The sequence below is a fragment of the Ochotona curzoniae genome, unplaced genomic scaffold (assembly GCF_017591425.1).
Source record: "Ochotona curzoniae isolate NIBS_2020 unplaced genomic scaffold, NIBS_Ocur_1.0 scaffold_3835, whole genome shotgun sequence".
NCBI lineage: Eukaryota > Metazoa > Chordata > Mammalia > Lagomorpha > Ochotonidae > Ochotona > Ochotona curzoniae.
Window position 1 is genome coordinate 17807542 of NW_024467114.1, and position 27248 is coordinate 17834789.

General features: G+C 42.8%; 1 protein-coding gene across 5 annotated transcripts in view; it reads right to left on the bottom strand.

The window, feature by feature from the left end:
* CDK13 (cyclin dependent kinase 13) overlaps window positions 1–27248 on the bottom strand; it is an 86026-nt gene that overhangs the window by 47392 nt on the left and 11386 nt on the right. For all 5 annotated transcript variants that reach the window (XM_040964898.1, XM_040964895.1, XM_040964896.1 and 2 more), the window contains 2 exons: window positions 8454–9116; window positions 43–213 (listed from right to left, as the gene is read on the bottom strand). In XM_040964898.1, coding sequence (XP_040820832.1) covers window positions 43–213; window positions 8454–9116 — 834 coding nt within the window. The remainder of the gene's footprint in view (window positions 1–42; window positions 214–8453; window positions 9117–27248) is intronic.

Below are 27248 nucleotides of genomic sequence, written 5' to 3' on the forward strand. Positions count from 1 at the left end.
ATTTTCGGTCAATCTAAGAGCAGGTAGAAAGCAAGCACATACTTAGGTCTCCTTTTACTATGTGACTGTGTGGCTGTCTTCTTTTCTTCCGGACTCTTTGAGAGGTCATCTCCTCCTGGGAGCTCAGGAGGCAATGGTAAGTCAGCAAGTAGACATCGAAGTTTCTTTTCTACTTCTTTTTTAACAGCTTTCACTGAAATATTTCCTCGTAAGCTAAAAAAACAAATGACTTGCATAAATAAAACATAAAATTAACAATCAAATAACAAATAAAACATTATTAACAATAAAATGTATCCATGTCTTACACCTGAGACAGTATGTAATAACTGCTTATTTCCTATGCTATTTCACTGAGGACACTAATCAAAGCTCAGTTTCCTCACTTTCTGCCTAAAATAGCAAACTATATTCAACTGCAAAATATAAAATTTGAAAATAAATGTGAAACTAAATAGTTTTCCTAGACACCTGTACAGTATGAATTTTAAAAACAGCACAGTGTGTCATTAACTGTAACGTTAATAGGAAAATGGACATAAGCTCTAAAGATTTGCATCATTATTTTTCTATAAAATTAAATGTCCTAAAAATAATTTCTTTTATGACTGCACAAAATTTGGGTCCAGCACAACAGCTCAGTGGCTAAATCCTAGCTTTGCATGCACTAGATCCCATATGGGCACCAGTTCATATCCCAATTGGTCTCCTTCCCATCCAGCACCCTGCTTGTAGTCTGGGAAGGCAGTAGAGGATGGCCAAAGCCCATGGGATCCTGCACCCACGTGGGAGACTCAGAAGCTCCTGGTTCTTGGCTTCAGGCTGGCTCAGTTCTGGCTGTTGCAGCTACTCGGTCAACCAGCAGATAGAAGATCTTTATCTTTGTCATTCCTTCTCTATGTAAATCTGTCTTTGTAACAAAAACAAAATAAGTCCCCCCCAAATTATAGAAAATCAAACATAAAACTGTAAAATTTGAAAACCAACTTTATAAGACCATGCTTTACAAAAAAACTAGTTTTAGAAAGTTAGTTCAATATTTTGAGACCAAAGTAAAAACATACACTATTATTTACCTTGCCTACTTAAGTAACCAAAAACAAGTATTTCGGCAACATCCCTTTCCAGAGTCAATTTTTCTAACCCAAACACAATTCTTTGAATTGTTTTAAGACTCCAGCTTACTAAATTATAACTGAAATTTAAACTTCACTCTGTACTTTTACAATTTTAATTTTCAAAGTATAGCTGAACCTATAATTGATTACTGTAGATTTCTTAGATGTATCATTTACTGGTAAATGTAATAAAATAAAATAGTAATAAAATTTTACAATAGAATTTGAAATGTATATTTTTACAGTTGAATGGAATGAAAAAGTATTTATCTGCCAAAGCTCAAAATTGCCGAAGATGTGTTAATGTAATTCAATTACTACTTTTATTCACGCTAAGCAAATGGGTTCTTTAATATCATCAATAATCATAGTCAAATCGTTCCTTTCTTGAACAATTCTGTGCTACTTTTAAGAACATTCTTTAGCAGAAAACATGTGCAAAAAGAACTGGTTCACAGTCCTAGTTTGTTCTCAATTTTATTGTCTTTCCATTTAAGAAGAAGGACTGTGACTTCCACCTGCTAGGTATAGTGCAAGACATTTAGAGATTAGGCAACATCAACAGTAACAATAGATTAAATCACTTTCAGAAACAAGCATATAGATTCAGAAGATAGGAGACAGGCAAACAGTAGGAAAAAGTACTAAGTAGGGGATCAACAGGTTAATCTTTTGAGTTTAAGCACTGGGATCCCTTGTGGATGTCAGTTTGTGTCCCTGCTGCTCCACTTCCCATCCTGTTCCCTGTTTGTGGCCTGCCAAAGCACTGTGGATGGCCCAAAGCCTTGGGAACCCTTCATCTGTATAGGAGACCCGGAAGAGGCTCTTAGCTCCTAGTTTTTAATCAGCTCTACTCCAGCCACTGCAGCCACTTGGGGAGCAAACCAGCAGATGGAAGATACTTCTCTCGTCTTTCCTCTTTGCAAATCTGTCTTTCAAATGAAAATAAATATATCTTTACAAAAAAAAATACTATATTAACATATTTCCAAAGAAATACAATCAAATGGGAGCTAAATCGAGTTTGAAATATACAAAAAGTTTCTTTCTAGAAAAGATGCCACTGGAACACTATCTGAAAATGACATCTGTTTAAAATGACTTAATTTAAGAAACATCAGCCTCTAGCTTGTAAAAAGGTTATGTGTAGTGAGTGAAATCTCAATTATGAAATATTGCTTTCTAAGAATAACAACACAAAATTTAAAAGATTTGTACTCTGTTCTTTCAACAAATAAATGGAAAACGTTTTTTTAAAAAAAAAAACATGAGACCAGAACAAATAGAAAATATCTGTAGGAAAACTGTCCTATGCAGTGCTATCTGTCCCCAAATTATTCTTATACATTTGATACAGTCCCAAACACCTACTAAGCAAGAGTTGATAAATGCAACTTGACAGGCTGTTTATAAAAATCTAATAAAGCCAAAGGAACCACAAACACATTTCTAAAATGAATAATTAAGACATATTTGCTCTATCTGATGGCCACCCCTTTTAAAGGTACCCCAAAGTCTGGTTGAAATCTATTCAATGTTTTGGCAATGTTTTGTCAAAACCTATAAATTAACAGTCAATATTTTAAAATCAAAACACTTGCATAAATATCCAGATTCTGTCTTAAAATACCAACACTGTACACAGAATCCTGCAGGACAACCTAGGTTGAGGCTCAACAACAGGGCTTTTGACTAATGACTAATATTTCTCTGTATTTCACCTTCACCTTACCTGCCTCTTGTATATAAACTGGAGTTTGACAGCTAATATACTAAGCACTAAGGATATTAAAATATTAATATACTGGAAAAAAACAAGCCAATACAAAGTACAGAAACAAAGATATATGGATCATTCAATTTATGATCCTGGGAACAACAACACTAGGTAAGACAAGACTAGGAAATCTGACCACTTCAAAGAACAAAGGCTGTGAGAAAACCTTTTGAGTTCACCATTTATTTACAAACCTGTAAGTTTTCAAAGAAAAAGATTTCACTGCATAATAACGGAAAACATCTACATAAATGGAAACAAAACAAAGGTCAAAAGAGCAACATACTCTAAGAGGCAACGGTTAAGAACTGTAAGTATACCTAAAAATCATTTAGAACAAGGGAAACAATGTTAAGAAAACTCAGCATAGGATATGAACAAACAGTACACTGGAAGAATAAATCATCATCATCATCCAGAAAGACACCACACACCATCACCAACCAATCACAACACATGTAAAATCAAAGAAGTTACATATTGTAAAAATGACCAGAAATTCAGGATTAACAGTACCTAGTAATGTTAAAACAATTTCACACATTTCAGCACATAAACTGGCATATGGCCTTATTAAAATATGATCTGCCATTTTTATCAAATTACTAAATAATGTACTTTGTCATGCAGCCATCTGATAAAAGTTTTCTACTACATAAAATATTACATAAGGAGAGTTTAATAGCATTTTAAAAAATAAAAATCTCCTAATCCCCTACACAACTGTCTAGGCTGCCTTGTAATTAGCTAGTGTTACACTTCTGGAAGAAAAGCAGCCAATAGCTGGAGGGTATTCTGGGCCTAGTTATGCCATATCTGTGCTAACTATATCAGTGTGCCAGCATGGATGCCTATTCTATATATATTTTTTAAGATATGTGGGGGAAGGGTGGTGAAGATGCGTCAGAACATCCCATTCTGGCCCCCCGTCATATTGTGCCACTGTGCAGTGGCGTGGGGCTGCAGACTGCCCAGGGAAGGGGGTCAAAGATGTGTGAAAGTGAGTATCTTCTTAGGAAATGTCTGACAGGTAAGGCGTGACTTCTGGGGGCTAAAATGGACCAGGTCAATGCACTTTCAAGGTAAGTGAGGGAACCGAGACAGAATGTTTAGAGGGAGGAATCTGGAGGGCATGTCTGCATCAGGCCAAGGCATCCATCCACGTGAGAGACCTGGCTGAGCTGAGAAGCATCACCAGCTGCTCGCCAGTACATACAAAAGCTCGGCTAGGCACCATGCCTGTCAGCAGAGGGTGAACCATGTTGGGCTGGGCCACAAAACCCACCAAAATAAAAACTAAATCTGGGGTCAGATGAGTAGAGGATCTGTGGGCTCGCTTCTATGAGACTGCAGCACCTGCCAGTTTGCCCAAGAGCTGGAGGTAGTGACCAGTTAAGCCAGGCTGGACCAGGAAACCCACCTGAAACTCACAGGAGCCGGACTGGGAGGAGGCCCGGTAGGCAAGTCTGCAGCACTCATCAGCATATGTGAGGGCAGGACTGAGGACACACCATGCCAAGCAGAGCTGCGGCTCCTGCAGGCATGCATGAGATCTGGGGCTGGGGGGAAGGCCTGGTAGGGGAACTTGAGGAACTCCCTAGCTAGACCACAGCTCCTAGCAGCTGGGGCTGTGGTGTGGGCTAGGACAGGCAAGGCTACAATACTTGTCAGTGTTTGAGTGGACCAGGTCTTGGGGCAGGCCAGGCTGGGCCAGGCTGCAGCATCTACTGGCAACACACAAGAGCCAGGACAGGGTGTGGGCCTCACCAGGTAGGGCTAGGTTATACACCTGCCAGTCAGTAACAACTGAGACTACAGGTGGCCCTTGCCAGGCTGACTCAAAGCCCTCAAAAACACATGCAAGAGCAGGGCTGGGAACCAACCTGGTGGGAAACTCAGCGGACGTCCCTGTTTGGTTGCAACTTCCAGTGGTGAGCATGAAAGCTGGAGCTGATTGTGGACCAAGCTTGGCAAGACTGCAGTACCCATCAACATGCATGTGGGCTGGGTCTCGTAGTTTGCCAAACTGGGCCCACTGACACTTGTGAGAGCTGAAATGGATGCAGGACAGGCTAGGCTAGGCCATGACATCTGCCGCATCAAATAAGAGTCTGGTCTGGGGGAGAGCCAGGTTAAGTTACGTTACAGCACCCACCAGTGAGAGCCAGAATAGGTGTGGACCACTCAGACTAAGCCTTAGTACCCACTGTTGAGTAACAGCAGTGGGAGTTGGGCATGTCAGACTGGGACACAAGTACACATGAGATCCAGGGCTGGGAATAAGCCTGGTAGGGGGATTTAGGGAATTCCCCTGCTAGACTACAGTTCCTGCAGGTGAGCATGAGAGCCAGGGCTGCAAGTAGGCCAGGTCATGCAGGGCTGCAACACCCATTAGTACACATGTGGGCCAGGTCTGGGAGCAGGCTGGGCTGGGCCAGTCCATAGCACATGCTGCATGAGTGACAGCCAGGACAGGGTGCAGACCAGGTGAGGTTTGGACTGTAACACCCCACCAGTTCGCATGAGGGCCAGGGTTGAGCCAGGCTGGGTTAGACTGCTATACCCACTGGTGAAAGCTGGTACTAGGAGCAGGCCAGGCTGAGCCAGGCTGTAGTATCTGTCAGTAAATGCCAAAACTGGGACAGGCCATCTCTGACTGGGCCATAGCACCTACCGACACATGCAAAACTCAGGGCTGGGAATAGGTCCAGCAGTGGAACTTTGCAGACTCCTTGGCTGAGCAGCTGCTTCTACCACTGAACATGAGAGCTGGAACAGGGAATGCATCAGTCCAGGTAAGGATGTAGCACTGGTCAGCTAGAATGTGGACACGGTGTGGGAGTGGGCCAAGCTACCACAACTGCTAGCACTTACGAAAACCAAAATGGGTACAGGCTGGCCGGGCTGGACCACAGAAACAGCTAGAAAGTACTAGGAGAGGGTGCAAGTCATATCTGGACCACAGTATCCCTTGACAGGTTCAAGATCATTCACTGGGAATGGGCCTGGTAGGGGAACTAGGGGCACTCCCCTGCTAGGCTGCAGCTCATTACTGTGAGCATAAGAACCAGGCTGGGAGTGGGTCAGGCTGGACAGGGCATCCTGACAGAATGCTTGCAGGCCTGGTCTAGGGGCAGGTTGGGCTGAGTTAAAACACAGCACACATGGGTGTGCATGAGAACCAGGTGGAATTTGGGATAGGATGGCCTAGGCAGGCAGCAGTACACGCCAGCACATACAAAAACCAAGGATAGGGCAGATCTGGTAGGTCACAACACCCACTGGTGTACATGAAGAGCAGGTCTGTGGTGGGCTAGGCCAGGATGAAGCTGGGAAGGGAAGGGACCAGGAAGCTGCATCCATTGGTGTGCATGTTAACTGGTGCAAGTAACAGAGCGAACCTGCCCCAAACTGGCTGTTATGCACAAGAATCAAGTCTGAAGTCACCTTAGGTGAGGTTTCTTGGGAAATTTCCCAACTAGATCACCGAACTCAAATCCTGATCACATGGGAAAATTGTAATATCTCTGGTTTGACCTTGGAGTACTGGTATCAGGACTGGGTCTCCACAGTAGCAGTCAGTGTGCCCAGATGTACAAGGGGGACATGATAACCAGCTCATCCAGGCCACTAGAAGATGTGCAGTTCTTCGTCAAAGGATGACAAGTAGTACAGTTTGGATAACTCTCCTGGCAAGCCTTACAGCAAGTGTCTGTGTCTGTGGATACACTAAGGTAAATGTGTTCACTCAGCCAACAGATCTTGCTCAACCTTGGTACAAAAAAGCAGATGGTATCTCAGAACTACCAAAACCACTCAAGCAACACCCTCAGAATGTTCTTCCCCACATGGAACTCTCTAAGGCAACATCAAATGACCATCCCCATCCCCAGCTGCTTATGCAGTCTGACAGCAAGGAGCGGTCTGCTCCCCTTCTTCTCCTACAGACACAGGAGAGAAAAAAAAAAAAACTGAAACATGTGTCCCACTTTCCTCCACAACTCGACCCTTCTCATGCTAACCAGAGGCCCACATGGGCATGCATCCCTCTCAACCATGTAAGCAATATTAAAAATAAAATAATTTTTTTAAACATCTGCTAATAAGGGCCCAGAGTGATAGTGTAGTGGCTAAAGTCCTCACCTTGGACATGCTTGGATCGCATACGGGTGCGGGTTCTAATCCCGGCAGCTCCACCTCCCATCCAGCTCCCTGCCTGGAGCCTAGGAAAGCAGTAGGACGGCACAAAGCCTTGGGACCCTGCACTTGCTTGGGAGACCCGGAAGGAGCTCCTGGTTCCCGGCTGCATATCAGCTTGGCTCTGGCCAATGTAGCCACTTGGGGCGTGAACCATCAGACAGAAGATTTTCCTCTTTGTCTCTCCTCTCTGTATATCTGACTTTATAATAAAAATAAATCTTTAAAAAAATCTGCTAATCAATTGCAGAAGTGTGATGATTTCATTTCTATAAACATAAACATGGTCTATTTATAGCAACACTGAAAGATCTCCAACATGTTAAATGAAAAAGGCAAGTCAAATACCATTATGAATGATACAATCCTCAATCCTTTTTGTTTTTTGGATTTTTTTTAGTAAACTATGTAAGTACACAGAAAAAGCTCTTAGGAAAAAGAAAAAGGAAAAAAAAAAGCTCTTAGGATGGGGGAAGGAAACAGAATGCAGTTTAGAGAAGAAGATACATTTCAAAATAAGTTATTTGGCTAGGAAACATTAAAAAAAAACATTTTAAAAAAAAGTAAAAACATAAAAAGGATAAAAGACAGTTCCTAGTCACCAAATTTCAGACAACTCAAGCATCCAAACATAGTGACTTATGCAGTAAAAATCCAGAAAACTAGAACTAGTGAGTTAGGGGAAACATCCTTCCAATGCTAAGAATGACAAAACTAGAAAATCACTATTTCCTGCCCCTATGGTAACAATTCTAGAAACCTTTGAACATAGTAAAAGAAAGTGTAATCCCATTCAAAGTCTTCTTTAATCTAGTTATTCCCTAATCAGGGAATTGCAAGATAGGCTAAAAAAATTTAAAAGATTAAGACATCCTTTTCAGGGATTAGAAGTTAACATTTGAAGCATTACAAATGTGTAATTTGTAATAAATATCTAAAATAGTCTTGAAAGTAATGTATGAATAAAGCTACTGAAGAAATTTAGAAATAAATGAAACATACATTTAAGAGACTTCTACCATACAGACACTCTCATAAAATGTCTCGTTTCTGATTGTACTCCTAAGGAAAACTAAGCCAGGTAGGAAGCAAACTGGCATTTCTAACACCCAAGCTCATCCTGAAATATATACCGGATCTCAAGGCAATGGTAAACTTTTCCTGAACTCCTTAGCATAAGCAGTAATTCTGTCACCTAACAATGTGCTTCATTTTAAAATGTGCATAATGTAGAAAATTCATTCACTGACTTAAATATTTTGACTGAAGTTCTCTTGGAGACAACAGGGGAAGTCAAGACATTTCACACTTGAAACCTATTTTTGTTTAGACAATCACTGGTAAGTTTTCCCCATACTTACCTATCAGTATCTTTATCCTCAGGAAGCATGGGAGGCAAAGGTAAAGGCGGTAACGTAGAAGTCACTAAAGCCACATGCTGTTGCTCCTTCTCCTTGACTCCTAGGCTTGGAGTAGGTGGTTTGGATTTCTCTTTAAGAGATACAGATTCTTCCTTTGTAGCAGCAGATTTACTGTCCTTCCCAACTGTAGCTGTTTTCTTGCTGGCTTTATCTACAATGAGATTATTGTCCACCTTGGTTACCTGAAGAGGTGGCTTCGTTTTCACCTTGTCATTTTTTAAAGCTCCACCACTTGAGGGAGAAGGAGTATGCTCAGTTTTAAGCTTCTTCACATCCTTCACATGGTTTGTCTGGGTTGCACTGGCTCCAGTCTCCGTATTCCCCTTGGTAGGTGTAGAAGTGGTGGAGGCTTTTGCAGCTTTGGCAGCAGCCTCAGCAGCTTTTGCTGCTTCTGCCGCTTTTGCCGCTTCTGCAGCTCTTGCGGCTTCTGCAGCCCGTGCTTTTTTATTCTTGTTCAATTCAGCTGCCAGGCTACTCTTCAGAGTTAGTGTGCTAGGAGAAATGCTAGAATGACGACTTCTGGATCTAGACAATCTATGCCTGCTACGAGATCTTGAATGCCTAGATGAATATGGGCTTCTGCTTCGGGATTTGGCAGACCGTCTGGTGGAAAATAATTAAGATTTAGTCAATAACACAAAGGTTCAGTTTCAAAAACGTTTTAACAATATTATATTTTCTTGCTCCTTTGGAATTCTCTGTTGCTAGTGAAAATTTATTTGCAGATTCCCATTTCTGAAGTCCCTAATAAAAGCCCCTTGAATGGTGTAAACCGGATTTTGCTTCTTTATAGATCCTTGACTTACCTAACTCCCGATTCTTCTACTTTAAAAAAATACATGGGATAGGGGCCTGGCACAGTGGCTCAAGTGGTTAAGGTCCTTGCCTTGCATGCCCGGGATCCCATATGGGCGCCGGTTCTAATCCCGGCAGCCCCGCCTCCCTTTCAGCTCCCGGCCCGGGGAAAGCAGTCAAAGACGGCCCAAAGCCTTGGGCCCCTGCACCCACGTGGGAGACCCGGAAGAGGCTCCTGGCTTTGGATCGGCATAGCATCGGCCACTGCACTCACTTAGGGAGTGAATCATCGGACGGAAGATCTTCCTCTCTGTATATCCGCCTTTCCAATAAAAAAATAATAAAAATAAATCTTTAAAAAAAAATAAAATAAAACACATGGGATAGGAGATGTTACAATAGCTCAGTTGGCAATCCTCCATTTCAAGCACTGGTACTGGGCACTGGTTTGTGTCCTGGCTGCTCTAATTACCATCCAGCTCCCTGCTTGTGGCCTGGGAAAGCAGCAGAGGATGGCCCAAAGCCCTGGGATCTGCACCCGTGTGGGAAGCATAGAAGAGACTCCAGGCTCTTGGCTTCTTCAGATCAACTCAGTTCCAGGCACTACAGTCACTTGGGGAGTGAACCAGCAGACCTAAGATCTTTCTGTCTCTCCTTTTCTCTGTAAATCTGGCTTTCCAATAAACATAAATAAATCTTGTCCTCCCCTCAAAAAATAAGAATCTCAAATAGATTCTTTTCTGTTTCTTTCAAAAAACAAGTTTAGGCCCAATGAATAGTCATTATCTAGCTTAAAATTTTACAAAACCCCTTATTTTACACAAAAATTTTACATACTGCTTTAGACAAACTTGTTATTAAATATTCACATATACACTAATGATTAAGATCTTCAGTAAGCTTACAAGTATTCATGGAAATGACAAGAAATGTTTGACTAAACATGAAATGATAATTTCGCTATAAAATAACCTGCATAACTCAAACACAGAACCAAATGCATCATATATGAAACACATGGCCCATTTTTAATTTCCTTTGCCTTCAGACTCTGCTGAGCTCAGAAAGGCAAGTAGCAGAAGGCACAGACTGTCATCAAAGGGAGCAACAGGCAGAGACAGCTTAGAAAACAACTTACTAAAAATCAAAACCATCAATTTCAGAAACACAAATTATATTTCAGTATAAGTTTTAAGCTCAGGAATTAAATTTTACCAAACTAGAGAGCTATTAACAAACACTGAGAAAAGTCTTTGATCTATGAAAAGAATATTCAGACATGAGAAATTTACGCTATTTGGTCACTATACCCATAGAATTCTTCTAGACAAACCCTCCTTTCATCTCCAGCTCCTCCATCTCTCTACAGAAGTTAGTCCTTTAATTTCATGTCCTAGTCTTACACTCATATATTGTATATTTGTTAATAAATTCCAATAATATATTTATTGATTATAACAAATGCAGTTTAGGAACCTCAACAAAAACTCACTTTTAGGCCATTTTTACCAAAGACATGATTAGAGAACAACTCTAAAACTATGTAGCAAATTACAGTTTAAAGAGATTTCTTTAAAAAACGTTCTGGACCTAGCTTTTGGTCTGAACATTAAGTCACTGCTTGAGATGTCAACAACCTCTGTCAGTGCCTGGGCTGCTGTCCCAATTCCCACTTCCTGCTATGCATGCCTTAAGATTGAGCACAGAGTACTCCAGCAGCTGAGTGTCAGCTACCCACATATGAGACCTGGACTGTTACCAGCTCTGGTTTCAGTTTGGCCAAGTTCCACTTACTGCAAGCATTTATGGAGTAAATCATGGATGGGAAATTCCTCTTTCTCCCTCTCCTTCTCAAATAGGTAAAAGTTTTTATTCTTCTAATATTTCTGAATTGGTGACTCTACGCTGAACACATATTAGCTGTTTATGTTTAGTCTCCAAATGGTCATTGTTTCTCCCTAATGAACAGACATTTCTGTTTCTAAGAAACCTGCTCAATTTACACAAACTAGAACTAGAACAAAAATCCAACATCCTGACACCAAATTAGTACACTCACTGTTAGATTAGTTAATGTCCCACAGAGACTGAACATGGTGAATTGTTCACTTACTTACATCACAGTTTCCCTAAGAGTCCAGATCTTCTAAAAATTAGCCCAAATTAACAAACACAAGGACCCCTCTTCACAGTGCTCATTAGGCGCCGATTAGAATATTTTTCTTGTCCGTTCAGACTTCCATTACTAGTGAAAACATCCCATGGGGAACGCTTAATCCATTCCTCCTCTTTACCCATAACAAGCTAAGTCATTTTATGTTTATTTCTAGAACTCTGGATGATAACTATATTCTAGGTCTTAAACTCAGATTCCTTTGTCTGGTAAAAAATTTTACAAAATGGGGCCAACACTGTGGCACAGCACATTAAAGCTGCACCCATGACACCAACATCCCATTGCTGGAGGCAGCTTGACCATATACCACAACACCAACCCATATAAGTCTAATTTTTCTTGGTATTTTCATATACTAATAGTAACTATGTCCATTTCAAAAGCCTGTTCTTAACAACTGAAAAAAAAAACTATGAAAATGCTCCCCAAATATGAAAATGCTATACAGAGTGGTAGTTGTTTAAATATTAACTTATTTTTACTGGAAAGTCAGATATACAGAGAGGAGGAGAGACAGAGAAACATCTTCCATCCGATGATTTACTCCCCAAGTCACTACAATGGCTGGAGCTGTACCCATCTGCGCCAGGAGCCTCGTCCAGGCCTCCCAGGTGGGTCAGGGTCCAAAGGCTTTGGGTTGTCCTCTACTGCTTTCGTAGGCCAGTCGAGGATGGCCCAAAGACCTGGGACCCTGCCCTCACATGGGAAACCCGGAAGAGGCTCCTGGCTTTGGATCAGCACAGCTCCTGCCGCTGGGGCCGCTAGGGGGGAATAAATCATCAGATGAAAGATCTTCTTCTCTGTCTCTCCTCCTTTTTGTACATCTAACTTTCCAATAAAAAATAAATTTTAAACACACACACACAAGAAAAAGGGAGGATAGAGGGAAAAGACAAGGATACTTTCTCTTTAGCTCTACCCTTTCAACTGTAGCCAAATTCTCATTCTTAGAAATAACCCTCAAACCAACATAATCTGGATTATATCGTCAGTTAAATTATCAAGGTGACCCATATGGGAATTTCCTTTTAGAAACAAACAAACAAAAAAAGCTGTATCTGTGATGATCATTTTGATCACACCATTAAAAACACTTTCTTGCCAGTTCTACCACCTTTTAATTGTCTTACCTCTGTAACTATTTCTGTCTCTTACAAGTCTTCTTCACTACAATTAATTTTCTCCAATATGGCTTAAATAATCCCAAAACACAATGTATCACCAACACAACAGAACTAAGACTACAAAGTTATTTGTCTAACTCCTTTCTCCTTGAATATACCTTATTCTCAGGCAATTGTACCACTTAAAAAAAATGATGCCACCTAAAAAACATTCCACATTTCACATGTCCCTTTCATGTCTCCTCCCAAATCCAATTCATTTCCAGGTCTTATCAATTCTACATCTTAAGCATCTTCAGTTTTCTAGACTCTTAATTTCCACAGCTACTATATCACATTAGGACCTACCATTCACTTGGCTCAATGCAATAGTCTCCTGACTATCTTTTAAAAGATTTTAAAATTTTTTGTGTAAAGATTTTTTTCCTTTTTTATTGGAAAGTCAGATTTGCAGAGAAAAGGAGAGACAGAAAGATCTTCTATCCACTGGTTCACTCCTCTAGTGGCAGCAATGGCCAGAGCAGAGTTGATCCAAAGCAGAAATCAGGAGCCTCTTCCAGGTCTCTCACGCAGGTGCAGGGTCCCGAGGGCCATCCTCGACTGCTTTCCCAAGTTACTAGCAGGGAGCTGGATGGGAAGTGGAGCAGCCAGGATATGAACCAGCATCCATATGGGTTCCTGGTGTATGGAAGGCAAGGACTTCAGCCACTAAGCTACTGAGCTGGGTCTCTGAATAAATTCCAATTATTCCTCTACCAAAACTCTGCCACCTTAACATGAAAGCTATTTTCCAGGCAGACATGAAGTATCTGACAGTTCTAGATTCTCTCACAGTCCCTACATCTCACCTCTTAAAGCAATAGTTTATTTCTCATAAAAATGTATCCCCTCTATATAGTTTTCTTACTGTGTCAAGAAATTAGAGATGTTCATTGTATCATTTCACTACAGCTTGTTCATAAGTCTGTACAATAAACAGATACTCTGCCTTTCTCAACTAAGATTTTTATCTTCACATTTGACTTCTAGTATAAACCTGACAAGAGCAGATACTCAACAAAATTTGCACAATTAAACACAATTATTGTATTTATTAGTATTTCTTTTCTATTAGTACTGTTTTTGTATTATGTTAATACTCCTATTGTATTACTATTCCTCTATACTAAAATTCACTTTCTTAATATCAACCTGATGTATGATCTGTCCAGTCCTAACCTTTCTTTATCAAATCCTGAATTTACCTTTTTTGTTGTTGATTTATTTATTTTCATTGGAAAGTCAGATTTACAGACAGAAGGAGAGACAGAGAAAGATCTTCCATCCACTGGTTCACTCCCCAAACGGCCACAACGGCAGGAACTAAGCTAATCTGAAGGTAGGGGCACAGAGTTTCTTCCAGGTCACCACACGCAGGTGCAGGGTCCCAAGGACTGTCCTTGACTGCTTTCCCAGGCCACAAGCAACGAGCTGGATGGGAAGTGGAGCAGCCAGGACACAAACTGCCCCATATGGGATCCTGGTGCATGCAAGGCAAGGATTTAGCCACTGAGGCATCACACCAGGCCCCTGAATTTTCTTAATGCTTCAGTGCTTATTCTCCTACAGATTTACCTAATAAGGATATCTCTTTCCCTCCATCTTTCACCAAGTTTTCACTCATCTTTCTAGACCTAGTACAAGAGTCCTTGCTTCTTAAAGCTCCACCACCAACAACAATCTATTTGCTTTGCTTTGAAATCACACTTAATCTAAGCCCTTGTTATGGTATACAATAGTCCTGTGAACTTCATATTGTTTAACAGAATATTTCCTCTCTGAGGAGAATAAGTTGTAATTCTTTTTTGTTAATCATTCAACAGCTCTTCGCAACACCACAGAGACAGAAGTCCATTAATAAACAAACTCTGAACTTTACAATGTACAAAATCTGTTTAAAGGAATTCTGCATGTGATTTGCTCTTCATTCCAACTGAAGTATACAGAAATTAGATATAGGGAACAAAGACAATCAATCTTTTTAGAGATGAAGAACCAGGTAGATTCAACATGCAAAAGCCCAAATCTTCTAATTAAAAGCCAGCCACAGTGGTGGTCCATGTTGTAACAGCTGGTAAATCTACCTGATATGACAATGCCACTCCACGTAGGTTTCAGATTGTCGCAGCTGCTCTACTTCTAATCCAGTTCCCTGCTAGTGGCCTTGGAAAATCATCCGAAGATGGCCCGAGTGTTTGCACCTTGCTCTTCATGTGAGACAACAGGATGAAGCTCCGGCTTGGCATAGCCATCAGGCTTTGAATCAGTGGACGGAAGAATATCTATCTCTTTCTTTCTCCACCTCCCTCCCTCCAACTTTTTGAAAATAAAATAAATAATAACAATTTTAAAACTCAGACACTATTTTACTGCTAATATACAGAATTCCTCCACCTCCATTTATTCAGTTTTTCTACCTGTCACAAACTAAGCTGAAATCTAGGGGCTAGGTCTGTGACAACATAAGCCATTTGAGTCCTGGCTGCTATACTTCCCATCCATTCCCCCTGGTAATCTCTCTTGCTCCTTTCTCTCCCTCCTTCCTTCCTTCCCTCCATCTCCAAGTAATTCTATCTTTCAAGAACTGGATGAAATTGGGGGGGGGGGGGCGATGAGTTTGGGTCCAACGCAATGGCTACATGGTTAAAATCTCACCTTGCTAGCGTTGGGTGCCATATGGTTACCGTTTCAAGCCCTGGCCGCTCCACCTCCCACCCAGCTCCCTGCTTATGACCTGGGAAAGAAGTAAAGCAAAACCCAAAGTCTTGGGACCCCTGCATCTGTGTGGGAAACTTCTAAAAGCCTCCTGGGTCAGAACAATGGCCTAACAAACTAATCTTCTTGCCAGTACTGGTATCCCACAGGGGGACAGTTCCTGCCTCAGCTGTTTCACGTCCCAGCCAGCTCCCTGCGTAGGGCCTTGGCCCCTGCACCCATATGCATGGAAACACCCAAAGGAAGCTCCTGGCTCCCAACCTTGGTTGGGCCCAGCTCTGGTGGTTGCAGCTGTTTTCGGGAGTTAAACAATGAATGGAAGATCTCAGTCTCTCCTACTCTCTATAACTTGGACTTTCCAAATTAAAAAACAAAAAACAAAAAAAAACCTTGAAAATAAAAGTGAAAAACTATAGAATTTTGAATAAAATACAGGAATAAATCTTCCTGACCTTAAGATTTGAAAATTCCTTATATATGATACCAAAGCAGAAGCAATAAAATTAACTGGACTTCATTAAAATGAAAAACCTGGGGTCAGTACAATGGTTTAGCAAACTTATCCTCTGCCTATGGCATTGGCATCACATGAGTGCCAATTTGTGTCCCACTGGTTCCACCTCTGATCCAGTTTCCTGATTATGGTCTAGGAAAGCAGCAGGGAATGGCTTAAGTCCTTGGGAGCCTACAGCCATGTGCCAGGCCAAGAAGAAGCTCTTGGCTCCAAGCTTCAAACCAGCCCAGCTCTGGACGTGGCAATCATTTGGGGAGTAAACCGGAAGATAAAAGATTCTGTTTCTCTCTCACTCTATTATTCTTTCAAGTAAAAGGAATAAAACAAAAAGTAAATAAAACAAATAAAAAGTAAAAATAAAATACTTGTGCTTTAAAATGAAACCATAAACAAAGTGACATAATTAGAGAAAATACTTACAAATCATTACACCTGAGAAGGGAATATACAATCAGGTGTTGTTTGAAAATGGAAACAGATTCTGAGAAATGCATTTTCAGGTGACTTAATATACAAACAAAACACAATATACAAGACCAGTGCAGTAGCCTAGTGGCTAAAGTCCTCGCCTTGTATGCACCAGGAGCCCACATGGACAATGGTTCATATCCTGGCTGCTCAATTTCCCATTCAGCTCCCTGCTTGTGGCCTGGGAAAGCAGTCGGGGATGGCCCAAAGCCTCGGGACCCTGCAGCCACATGGGAGACCTGGAAAAGGTTCCTGGCTTCAAATCAGCTCAGCTCCAGCCATGTGGGGAATGAGCCTGTGAATGGGAGATCTTTCTCTCTGTCTCTCCTTTTTTCCAATAAAAATAAACAAATCTTTTTAAAAACCACAAAATATACTTACACAAGCTAAATCAAATAGGATATCACTAGATGATATAATCTTAAGGATCACTGTTACATGTGGTAGGATACAACACTGACCAAAACATTATTATGTAACACGTGGTTATATAAATGACTCTTCAAGATTCACCAATAAAAGGAAAACCCAATTTTAAAATGCACAAATGGTTTGACTATATCTCTCTTTAAAAAAATAAATGGTCAGAAATATAAAATGATATACAACTTCACTCAAAATAAATAAAAAGATTCACAACTATAGAAGTCATTAGAGAAATGCAAATCAAACCGCAGTTAAGATGCCATTTCAAAATCTAACATGGCTATAATCGAAAGGACAATTTTTACTGTCAATGTAGAGAACCTATAACGGATGAGACATTGCTACTGCTATGCAGTCAATCATTCTAGAAAACAGTTAAGCTGTTCTTGTAAATGCTAAACAGAATTACCAGGTAACTCAGAAATCCTAGGAATACATTAAGGAGAAATAAAAAAGAGTTTGTACAGGAATATTCACAGCAGTAATCACAGTGACCAAAAAGTTAATAGCTAAAATGTCTACCAAACAAAAACAGTATCTAACAAAATATGACACATACGTAATGAAATATTATTTGGCTATGAAAGGAATAAAATAGCAATATATGTTACAATAACACAAGTAAAAAACAGGCTAGTCAAAAAACACCCGGTATGTACGACCTTATTTCCATGAGCTGTCAGAAGAGGCAATGCATCAAGACAGAAAAAACACACACTGGGACTGCCAAGGGATTGTGGGAGGCAGCAACAGAGAGTAAACAGCAATGGTCAGAGTTTCCTTCTGGGGTGATTAACATGTTTTAAAAACAGTGGTGATGGGTCCACATCTCTGAACATACCAAAAACCAAAGAATTGCATAATTTAGTAGTATGTGAACCACTGTTTCTTAAAAATTTTATTTAAAAACCAGAATACAGAAAACTAAACTGTTTGATTATTCTGAAAATGTATTTTATGTTCTTTATGTCACAGTAAAGTTATAAAAAACAAAAGACCCATAACTGACATTTCTGCAGATTTGCTCAAGCATACAAGTTCTAGTCCACTGAGCATAAACTCCATGTTTGTATTCATGTTTCACTTAGCCATGCTCTAAGATGTTATTTCTAAACCAAGAAAAAAAGAGAATGGGTAGTAAGAATAAAGGAGAACTTGGTACTTAATTTACCCAAAAGTATATACTTTGATTTGTTTCACTCTAGTCATTAAGAATTTATTCAGGGACCAGTATGGTGGCACAGCACACTGGTCTCCACCTTCAACGCTGGTATCCCTTGTAGGCATGGCATGTCCAGCTGCTCCACTTCCCATCCAGCTCTCTGCTAGTGCTTCAGGAAAAGCAGCAGAGGATCCCCCAAATGCTTGGGCCCTTGCACCCACATGGGAGACCCAGTGGAGACTCCTGGCTTTGGACCAGTCCAGCTCCAGCCATTGCAAGCATTTGAAGAATGAAGCAGCAGATGGAGGAACTGTGTGTCTCTCCACCTCTTTGTAACTCTTTCAAACAAATTAAAAAACTAAATCTTGTCTGGGGTGGGGGTTGGGAGCAGAAAGGAAGAAGAAGAAAAAAGAAATGCTGCCTCTTAAACAAAATAATTTATTCATAGTTCAACATCAGACCTTATAAACAAACTCTTCCAAACCAATTCACTATTGTTTCCCAGGTACCTAATATCATAAACTGTGCTAACTACTTAAAAGACCCAATGATTTAAAAGAAGGCTCTTGGGACTTAAAAGAAAAAAAAAAAAGAGAGAGAGAGAGAGAGAGAGAACATCCTCACTAAACTATTCAAGTCAGAAATGGAACAAATCAAGGTATTGTTAAAAAAAAAAAAAACAGTTACACGTTATATATCGTTGCTGATGTTATGTTGGGGCTTTTAATTGACCGGGATTCTACTCTGTTGGTTCTGCCTTCGGACCAGGGAGGGTCTCTCCAAGAAGCCGCTGAACTTGACCGGACAATGAGATGCTGGACTCTATGTTTGGTGTATGCTTGCAATGAAGGAATCTCAACTAAACCTGAACTGTGGTTGAGCAACAGGGGGGAGGGGGGACCCACCATGGGGGGAGGGTTGGAAGAGGGGTGGGGGAATCCCAGTGCCTATATTGAACTGTGTCACATAACACAATTAAAAAAAAAAGGTCAGAATTCCACGCATAGCAAAAATATATGAAAATGCAGATTTTCTGACATATATGAAACAGCACATCTATATTTTAAGAAACACTGAAAGTTATTCCTGCCTAGAGGGAAATACTACTACTGGAAACAAGAGCATTTAAGATAAATACCCAAAATAATGTGACTCTTTTCACTTTTAAGTTTCATGTCTATGTATAATATAAGAGGGAAACTCAAAAAGTTTGAAAAAAAAGATAATTTCTGATGTAAAAAAATTGAAACCTGTGCATAGTTTTTTTCACAATATGTGTTTTCCATGAACTTGGTGAAGATCTTCTCAAAATGTGCTACATTTACACAGAAAAAAGAAAATACATGACAAGAACAATAGAAATGATGGAGTATTTGATCCATGTCCCTTATCAGAAGGTCTAGGATCCATACCTAGCTCAGCTCTTAAGTCCAATTTCCTACTAACATAGAAGGTTTGAGCAGGAAGACAGCAATGATGGTTCAAAGAGCCAGGTCTCCGCAGCCCACTTAGGAAATCTGGAATAACTTCCCGACTCCCAGATTTGGTCCTGAAGTCTGCCACTGTAGACATTCGGGAAGTGAATCAGTGGATGGAACTACTCTCACATTTTGGCACTATCTCTCATATTCTCTCTGGGGCTCTCATTCTCTGATTTCTGGGGGCTTCCATGGAGGGGGCCACTGCACCCAAGAGAGTTGAGACAGAGTGAATCAGAAGACAGAGGTCAGAAGGTTAAGCCAAAGCACCTACCTACACACGAGAACTAGGGAGAGCTGTGTTTGTAGGCAGGTCAGGCCACAGCACAGCTGTCAAGAGCCGGAACTGGGAGCACGCCAGGCCAGGCTAAGACACAGCACTCATCAGCACATGCAAAGTCAGAGCTGGAGGTAGGCTGGACTGGGCTACACTGCAGCACTTGCCAGTGAGAGCTGGCACTGGGGGCAAGCTATGCTGCAGCAGCCACAGGCAAGGGACAGAGGGCAAGGAGCAGGTCACACTAGGACAGATCACAGAACCCACCAACACATAAGAGAATCGGGGCTCGGGACAGGTCTCATATCCTTAGGGATATCCCTACTGGGGTGCACCACCTGCCAGAGGCTGGCACTGGGGACAGGTCGGGCTGGACTGGGCTGGGCTGTAGCACCCGCCAGCATGTGCAAGAACCAGGACTCAGGGCAAGCACAGGAGTTCATAGGGATTGCACCAACTAAGCTGCAGTACTCGCTACTGTGCATGAGAGCTGGGCGTAGACCAGGCAGGCTAAGCTGCAATACCCACTGGTAGGCATAAAAACCAGGGGTGGAGAAGACAGCATAGCAGTTCTTTGGGGTCTCCCAGACAAGGCTGTAGCACCCACCAGCATACCCAAGAGCTGGCCTAAGGGATGGGATTAACCATGCGGCTGCACCCACACATACGTGCACTGGCTGGTGCAGGGAGGCAGTCTAGCCCAATCCTGCACCAACTGGTACACAGGAGAGTAAGGGCAAAGCACCCCTTGGTGAGGTTTCTTGAGGGGGTTCCCCAACTGGAACACTGCACTCAATTCCCAATCTCAAGGAAAACCACAGACATGTTGCCCAACCCCAGTATATATGATGCAGGACTGGGCCACCTTGAGGCCAAGCTGCTGACCTTCATGCAAGAACAGAAAGTATACTCAGATGAACACAGAATGAGACAGCCAGCTCATCTAAGCCAACATAAGATTTTTGTTAGTTAGTTACTTTATTTTTTTCTTTCCAACATTAAGACTTCAAGTACCTTATCGAAAGATGGAAAGAAGGACAAGCTGAACACTCCAGGTCAGGCTTTGCAACAAGCAATTAGGTCTGTAGGCACACTGAGGTAAATAGGGGGACAGCCAACAGGTCTTAGACTTTCTCACCTCCGCTGTAACCAAGCCAAAACTTTTCAGACCATTTACCTAACACACTGTAACACACTCGGAACATTCTCTGCCACACCCTGTTCCCATGCACACATATAACTTGACAGCAATGAACAATGCACTTTGACTTCCCCCAGCCCCTTCTGGCCCTATTCCTTGGAGACACAGGAGAGAAACTGAAACACTTATCACACCCACCGTACTACCCCAACTTCACCCTCTACTCTTGACCCTAACCATTCTAAGGGAAGGCCCACATGGGTTTGCAAACTCCTCATCTTCACAATAACTATTAAAACAAAGCCCACCCCCCACCCCAGGCCCAGCACAATGTCTCAACTAGCTAATCTTCAATCTTCAAGCATCAGGATCCCATTTGGGTGAACCAGCTCCTATCCCAGCTGCTCCATTCCTCATCCAGCTCCCTGCTTGTGACCTGGGAAAGCAGCAGCAAACGGAGCCAAAGCCTTGGGACCCTGCACTCATGTGGGAGGTTTAGAAGAGATTCCTGGCTTCAAATCAGATCAGCTGTAGCAATTATGGCCATTTCAGAAGTAAATCAACGGATGCAAGATCTTTCTGGCTCTCCTCTCTGTAAACCTGAGCTACCTTTTCAATAAAAATAATAAATCTTCAATAAAATAGTAAAATAAAAATTTTAAAACTACACTTTCTCCTACACACAATTAGAAGAATTAAGAGAATGTACAAAGAGAAAATGTTCTCTTTTAAGCAAACTGTTAAAGATGTATCCTGCAAGGCCAAGGAGAAATTTCTCTGACTACAGGTCAAACAAAAATAAAAAATTCTTGGGCCCGGCACAATAGCATAGTGGTTAAGTCCTCACCTTGAACGCCCAGGATCCCATATGGACGCCAGTTCTAATCCCGGTGGCCCTGCTTCCCAGCCAGCTCCCTGCTTGTGGCCTGGGAAAGCAGTCGAGGACGGCACAAAGCCTTGGGACCCTGCACCCGCGTGGGAGACCTGGAAGAAGCTCCTGGCTCCTGGCTTCGGATTGGCTCAGCTCCAGCCGTTGTGGCCGCTTAGGGAATGAATCATTGGACGGAAGATCTTCCTCTCTGTCTCTCCTCCTCTCTGTATATCTGACTTTCCAATAAATAAATAAATCTTTAAAAATAAAAAGAAAGAAAAGTTCCACAGCATTGACCTGGTTGAAGACTTCTCAGCTATGGAACCACTGGCAATTAAAGCATAAAAATAATGAAAGCACATCAGACTGAAAAGTTTGCATGCACAGGAAGAACCAATCCACACAGAGAAAATATCCACAAGTCATATGTCCAATAAAGAGCTAATATCCAGTTCGGCCGTGGGGTTAGAGCAAAAGCAGCTCCCTGAAGTGTGGCGGCTGTGCGGGGGGGAAGGGGTTCCCAGCCAGGCCGGACTTAATGCTGGGGACTCAGGCCAAAGTCACTGCCAACAGGCGGTGACCAAGTCCTAGGCTTTTGACGGCCAGCACACCAAGTGGTGCCAGGCTTTGCCTGCTGGCTGCCTAGCAGCGAGCTCTGGGGTTTATAGGATATGTTATTCCTGCCTAGGGACATCCACAGATAAGGCCAGCGGAGCCAGTAACATGGACAGGGAGAGGGTCTGGGGATGAAGCACCAACCGGATACCAGTGAAGCTAGAAGTCTCTGCTATGTCTCTCTGCTGCTACTTCCTCTCCTAATATACTCCCCCCCAGCCCCAAGTCCTAATTTAGCCAGGAAATTGGATACAGATGAGTCCAATTAGTCTAGGTGTTTTTAGGCACAAGCCCAGTTCCTGTTCCTGCCCAGCTCAACGAGGACTATCAACTCCTTAGCCCATAACATGAGTGTAGGCGAGGGATGAATTCTGGATGATTCCCACCAACGGGGTCACAGAACTTTCTGGCAAGTGTGGGGACCGAAACCTGGTGGATTGGAGGGAAGAGTCCAAAAGATCTATTTGGGACAGAGTGATTCACCAGCCCAAATGGGAATCCTGAGATGAGCTGTTAGCGTAGAGCATCACTGACTGCCAAACACCAGTCCACACAAAAGCTATGGGTGGGGGTGCCTGTCAGGGCTAGGTACAGTACCTGACTGAGTGGTGGAACAGTGGATGGGTTACACTTGACAGGGTCAAGACACTAACCAGCACACGAGAGAACCAGGTCCAGGGTTAGATTCTGTGCGGGAAGTGTGGGCCGAACCCTGAGGAAATACGAGTCCCACTGGTTAGCTCGCAAGATGGGATGGTGATGGACTGAGCTAGGTGTAACCATGGAACCTGCCATCACTTATGGGTAAAGGAACAAACAGTCTGGGCAAGTCAAGGCAGCAGTACTCGAATGTGTATCCTAAAATAGGACGTGGGGTGGGCCGAGCCGAGCTGCAACTGGAAAGGATAGACCGGGCAGGGCCGAGCAAACCTCAACTCACGAGGAGGAATAGAAATCAAGATGGAGCGTAGGTCATGGCAAACCAGGCTCTTACACCGACTGGTTTGCATGAGCCAGGGATACCAGGTCACAGCATCGAAGGCAAAGGCTGAGACAAGTGAGGGGCTAAGCCAAATGGGTCAGAGCAAGCACTGACACGTGTGTAATCTAGGGCAGGGAATAGGCTTGGTTGGGGAGCTGTACACCCTTGCTGGGCTGGGGTTCCCAAGGGAGAGTGCATGGGCTAGAGTAGGGGTTGCATTCTGGTCTGGACATGGCTGCAATCTCCCTTGGCACAAGTGTGGACTGGGGCTGGGCACACCTAACCGGGCTAGACGCCAGCACCATCTGGTGCTCTGGAGAACCTGGGTAGATGTAGGACGGACTAGGCTAGGTCTCTGCCCCTACTGTGTCATGTGTGAGTAGTGTCAGGGTATGGCCAAGCATTGGCTGGGCTGAAGCATCGGAAAGAACCAGAAAGAACTGAAGGCCAGCAAGGAGGGCTGGCCCATGGACCCACCAGTTTGTGCAAGACCTGGCATAGGGAGAGGTTCTGATGGAAGAGCTTGGGAAACTCCTCTGGCAGGACATAGTCCCTGCAGGTGAGCGCAAGAACCACAATAGAGAGCAAGGCCAGAGAAAGATACCCACCATCATACATATCACTTCGGTGGGGGGCAGACCAGGCTGAACTAGTTCACATCACCCACTGGCGAATTTGAGCACCAGAACAGAATGTGGCTTGGCCAGGTTCAGTCGCGACACAAACTAGTGCACATTACAGAATGCCAAGGTGAGGTGAGCTGTACCAGATGCTGCAGCACCCAAACAGCACACGAGAAAACCAGGGAGGGAGGGAGCAAAGCCAGCAGAGGGAATGTGGGCTCCCATGCTAGACAACCACTTCCACTGGAGAGCTTGAGTCGGGATGGGGACAGACCAGACCAGGCAGGGCTACAACACCTGTGGGTCTCATGTGAGCCAGATCAGGGATAAGCCAGGTTGTTATGACTAGTGCAAGCAAAAATTAAGAGTGGGTGAGAGTTGGTTAGGCTTTGCCACAGCATCAGCTGGCAGAGGCTGGCACTGGGGGCTAAATCTGTTAAGTTAAAATTCCAGAACCACCTGGAGAGTGCAGTTAGGGAGTGGGAGTGGCCTAGTAGGGAAATAGTGGGAACCTCCCTCTTGGGTTACCACTCCCACTGAAAACTACGAAAACCAGGACAGGAGCAGGGGTGGCTAGATAGAAACCAACCCGCTGGCTGGGTTGCACTAGGCTTCAATGCCCATTGACATGTACGAGAGCCTAATGGGATGTGGGGCAGACTGAACAAGTCTGCGGTACATAGTGGCAAGCATGGGAACCTGGATAGGGGAGAGGCCTGGTGGGGGTTATGGGGAGTAGCCCCAACTAGGCTGCAGCTCCCACTGGTTTGCATTAGGGCCAAGTATGAAGTGGGCAGGATCAGGCTGGACTGCAACACCCACTGGCTCGTGCTGAAGACAGGGCTGGAAACAGAACTGATCCAGCAATTGCAACCACCATCATATGCCTAAGCTGATTGGGACGGATGGTGCCAGACCCTGTACTGACAACCACACACAAGAATCAAGTCTGGGATCACCTCAGACAAAGTTTCTTTGGGGATCCCTCCAACTGAACTGCTGATCTCAGAACTCCAATCATGAAAAGACTACGTCAGCCTGTAGGTTCTGAATAGCTTTCATTATGCTTGGAATGGTGAGACTGGCAGCAATTCAGAACTGCTTGAGCAGAACCCTCAGAGCTTGCCCCACATCAGGGACCTGGGAAGGGTGGGAGACTGGGTGGGGCTTCTCCCTTTTTTTCTCCCCTGACCCCAGATACAGGGGAAAAATTATTATATTAGTGTGGAAACAATGGTCTTACCCACTTTCCTGTAGCCCTTAACCTTTTGTACCCTAATCAACTATATAAGATTAGTAAAAAAAAAAAAAGCTAATATCCAAAACATGCTCACACCTGCCTAGTAGCAAGAAAGCAGCAAGACAGATGCTAGCAAGAATACGGAGGAAAGAAACTCCTGTGCACCAGTGATGGAAATGTAAATTAATATTCATTATGGAACACAGCATGGAGGTTCCCCAAAAGTAAAAACAAAAATGGAATCATCATATGATCCAGTAATCCCACCCCGGGGAACATATCCAAAGGAAATGACATACTGATTGCATATTACTCAAAGTGCCTGCAACAGAGAAGCAACATAAGTGACTGTCGTCAAAGGACATTTTTAAACTGAAATACTACTCAGCCTTCAAAAAGAAGTAAATTCTGTAAATTTAGAACACGGATAAATCTAGAAGACATTATCCTATGTGAAAAACCAAGACATAAAAACATAAATACCACGACTTCACCAATATGCAGAATCTTTTTTTTTTTAAAGATTTATTTTTTCTATTATTTATTGGAAAGGCAGATATACAGAGAGGAGAGACAGAGAGGAAGATCTTCCGTCCGATGATTCACTCCCTAAGTGAGTGCAACGGCCGATACTATGCCGATCCGAAGGCAGGAGCCTCTTCTGGGTCTCCCACGTGGGTGCAGGTTCCCAAAGCTTTGGGCCGTCCTCGACTGCTTTCCCGGGCCACAGGCAGGGAACTGGAAGAGAAGCGGGGCTGCCGGGCTAGAACGGGCGCCCATATGGGATCCCGGGGCGTGCAAGGCGAGGACCTTAACCACTTGCGCCACCGCGCCGGGCCCCCAATATGCAGAATCTTAAAAAGCCAAATTAAATGTGTAAAAACCCCTCAATAGCATTTGTTAGAACACAAACAGAAGTACAGAGTAGGAGAGCGATTATCAGAAACTATAGGGGGGCTAGGGAGAGTTAATGGGGTAGAAATGGGGATGGAGTAGAGGCAAATGTTGATCAGAAACTATCAGAGAGTAAAAAACAAGTCTTAGAGAACTACTGTACATTATGATGATCATAATAATGCATTATCTTTCGAAATTACTAGAAAAGTAGTTTTAAATGTTTTACCCTCAAAAGGGGCTAAGTATTTTTTAAAAATTAAAAATTAAAGAAAATAAAAGGGTAAGTATGTCAGGCCACAAATTTCTAAACTACTGTGATTTAATCACTCTGTATTCATGGCCTGGGATGGCCCAAAGCCTGGAAGGCCCAGAGGAGACTCCTGGCTTCAAACAGGCTCAGCTCTGACCACTGCGGCCACTTAAGGAGTAAACCAGCCAACAGAGATCTTTCTCTCAGTCTCTCCTTCTGTCTTTTCCTGCCTTTTCAATAAAAATAAATAATTCTTTAAAAATAAAAACACACCAGAAGACTAAATATCCCATAAAAGGAATTACAGAATAAGCAATTCACTGGAACTGGGGACAAAGAAGCGGTAAGTATCACACACTGAGCATCTGTTATTCAAATGCCCCAGACAAGAAACTAAAAAATGAATCAAGAAGTTAAAATACCTAATTCATAAATGAATGAAAGGTATTTAATCTTACTAGCTATCAAAGAAATGCACATAAAAACACTAACGGGGGCAACACTGGGCAGGTTAAGCCACAGCTTGGGAGGCTGGCATCTCAAATCAGAATGCCAGCTCAATTCCCAGCTGTTAGGTTGCCAATTCAGTTCCCCGTCTGGCAAGGCAGCAAAAGGTAACCAAACATCTGGGTACCTGGCACCCATGTGGGAAACGTGGATGCAGTTGCTGACTCCTGGGTTTAGTCAGTCCCAGACTTGCCAAGCCCTCTCTTGCTCACTCTCTCCCTTACTGTGGCTTTATCTTGTTTTTTTTTTTTTAATTTTTCCTTTCCTTTCTTTTTTCCTTCCTTCTTTCTTTTTCTTTGTTTCTTTCTCTTTGTCTCTTTTAATTAACAAGTCTTCTGATCATCCTTTCTTCTTGATTTCTTATTTTTACTTTAGTTATAATCAGTGAGGGAGAGGCAAGTGATCTTCCATCTACTATTTGTGGCTCATTCAACA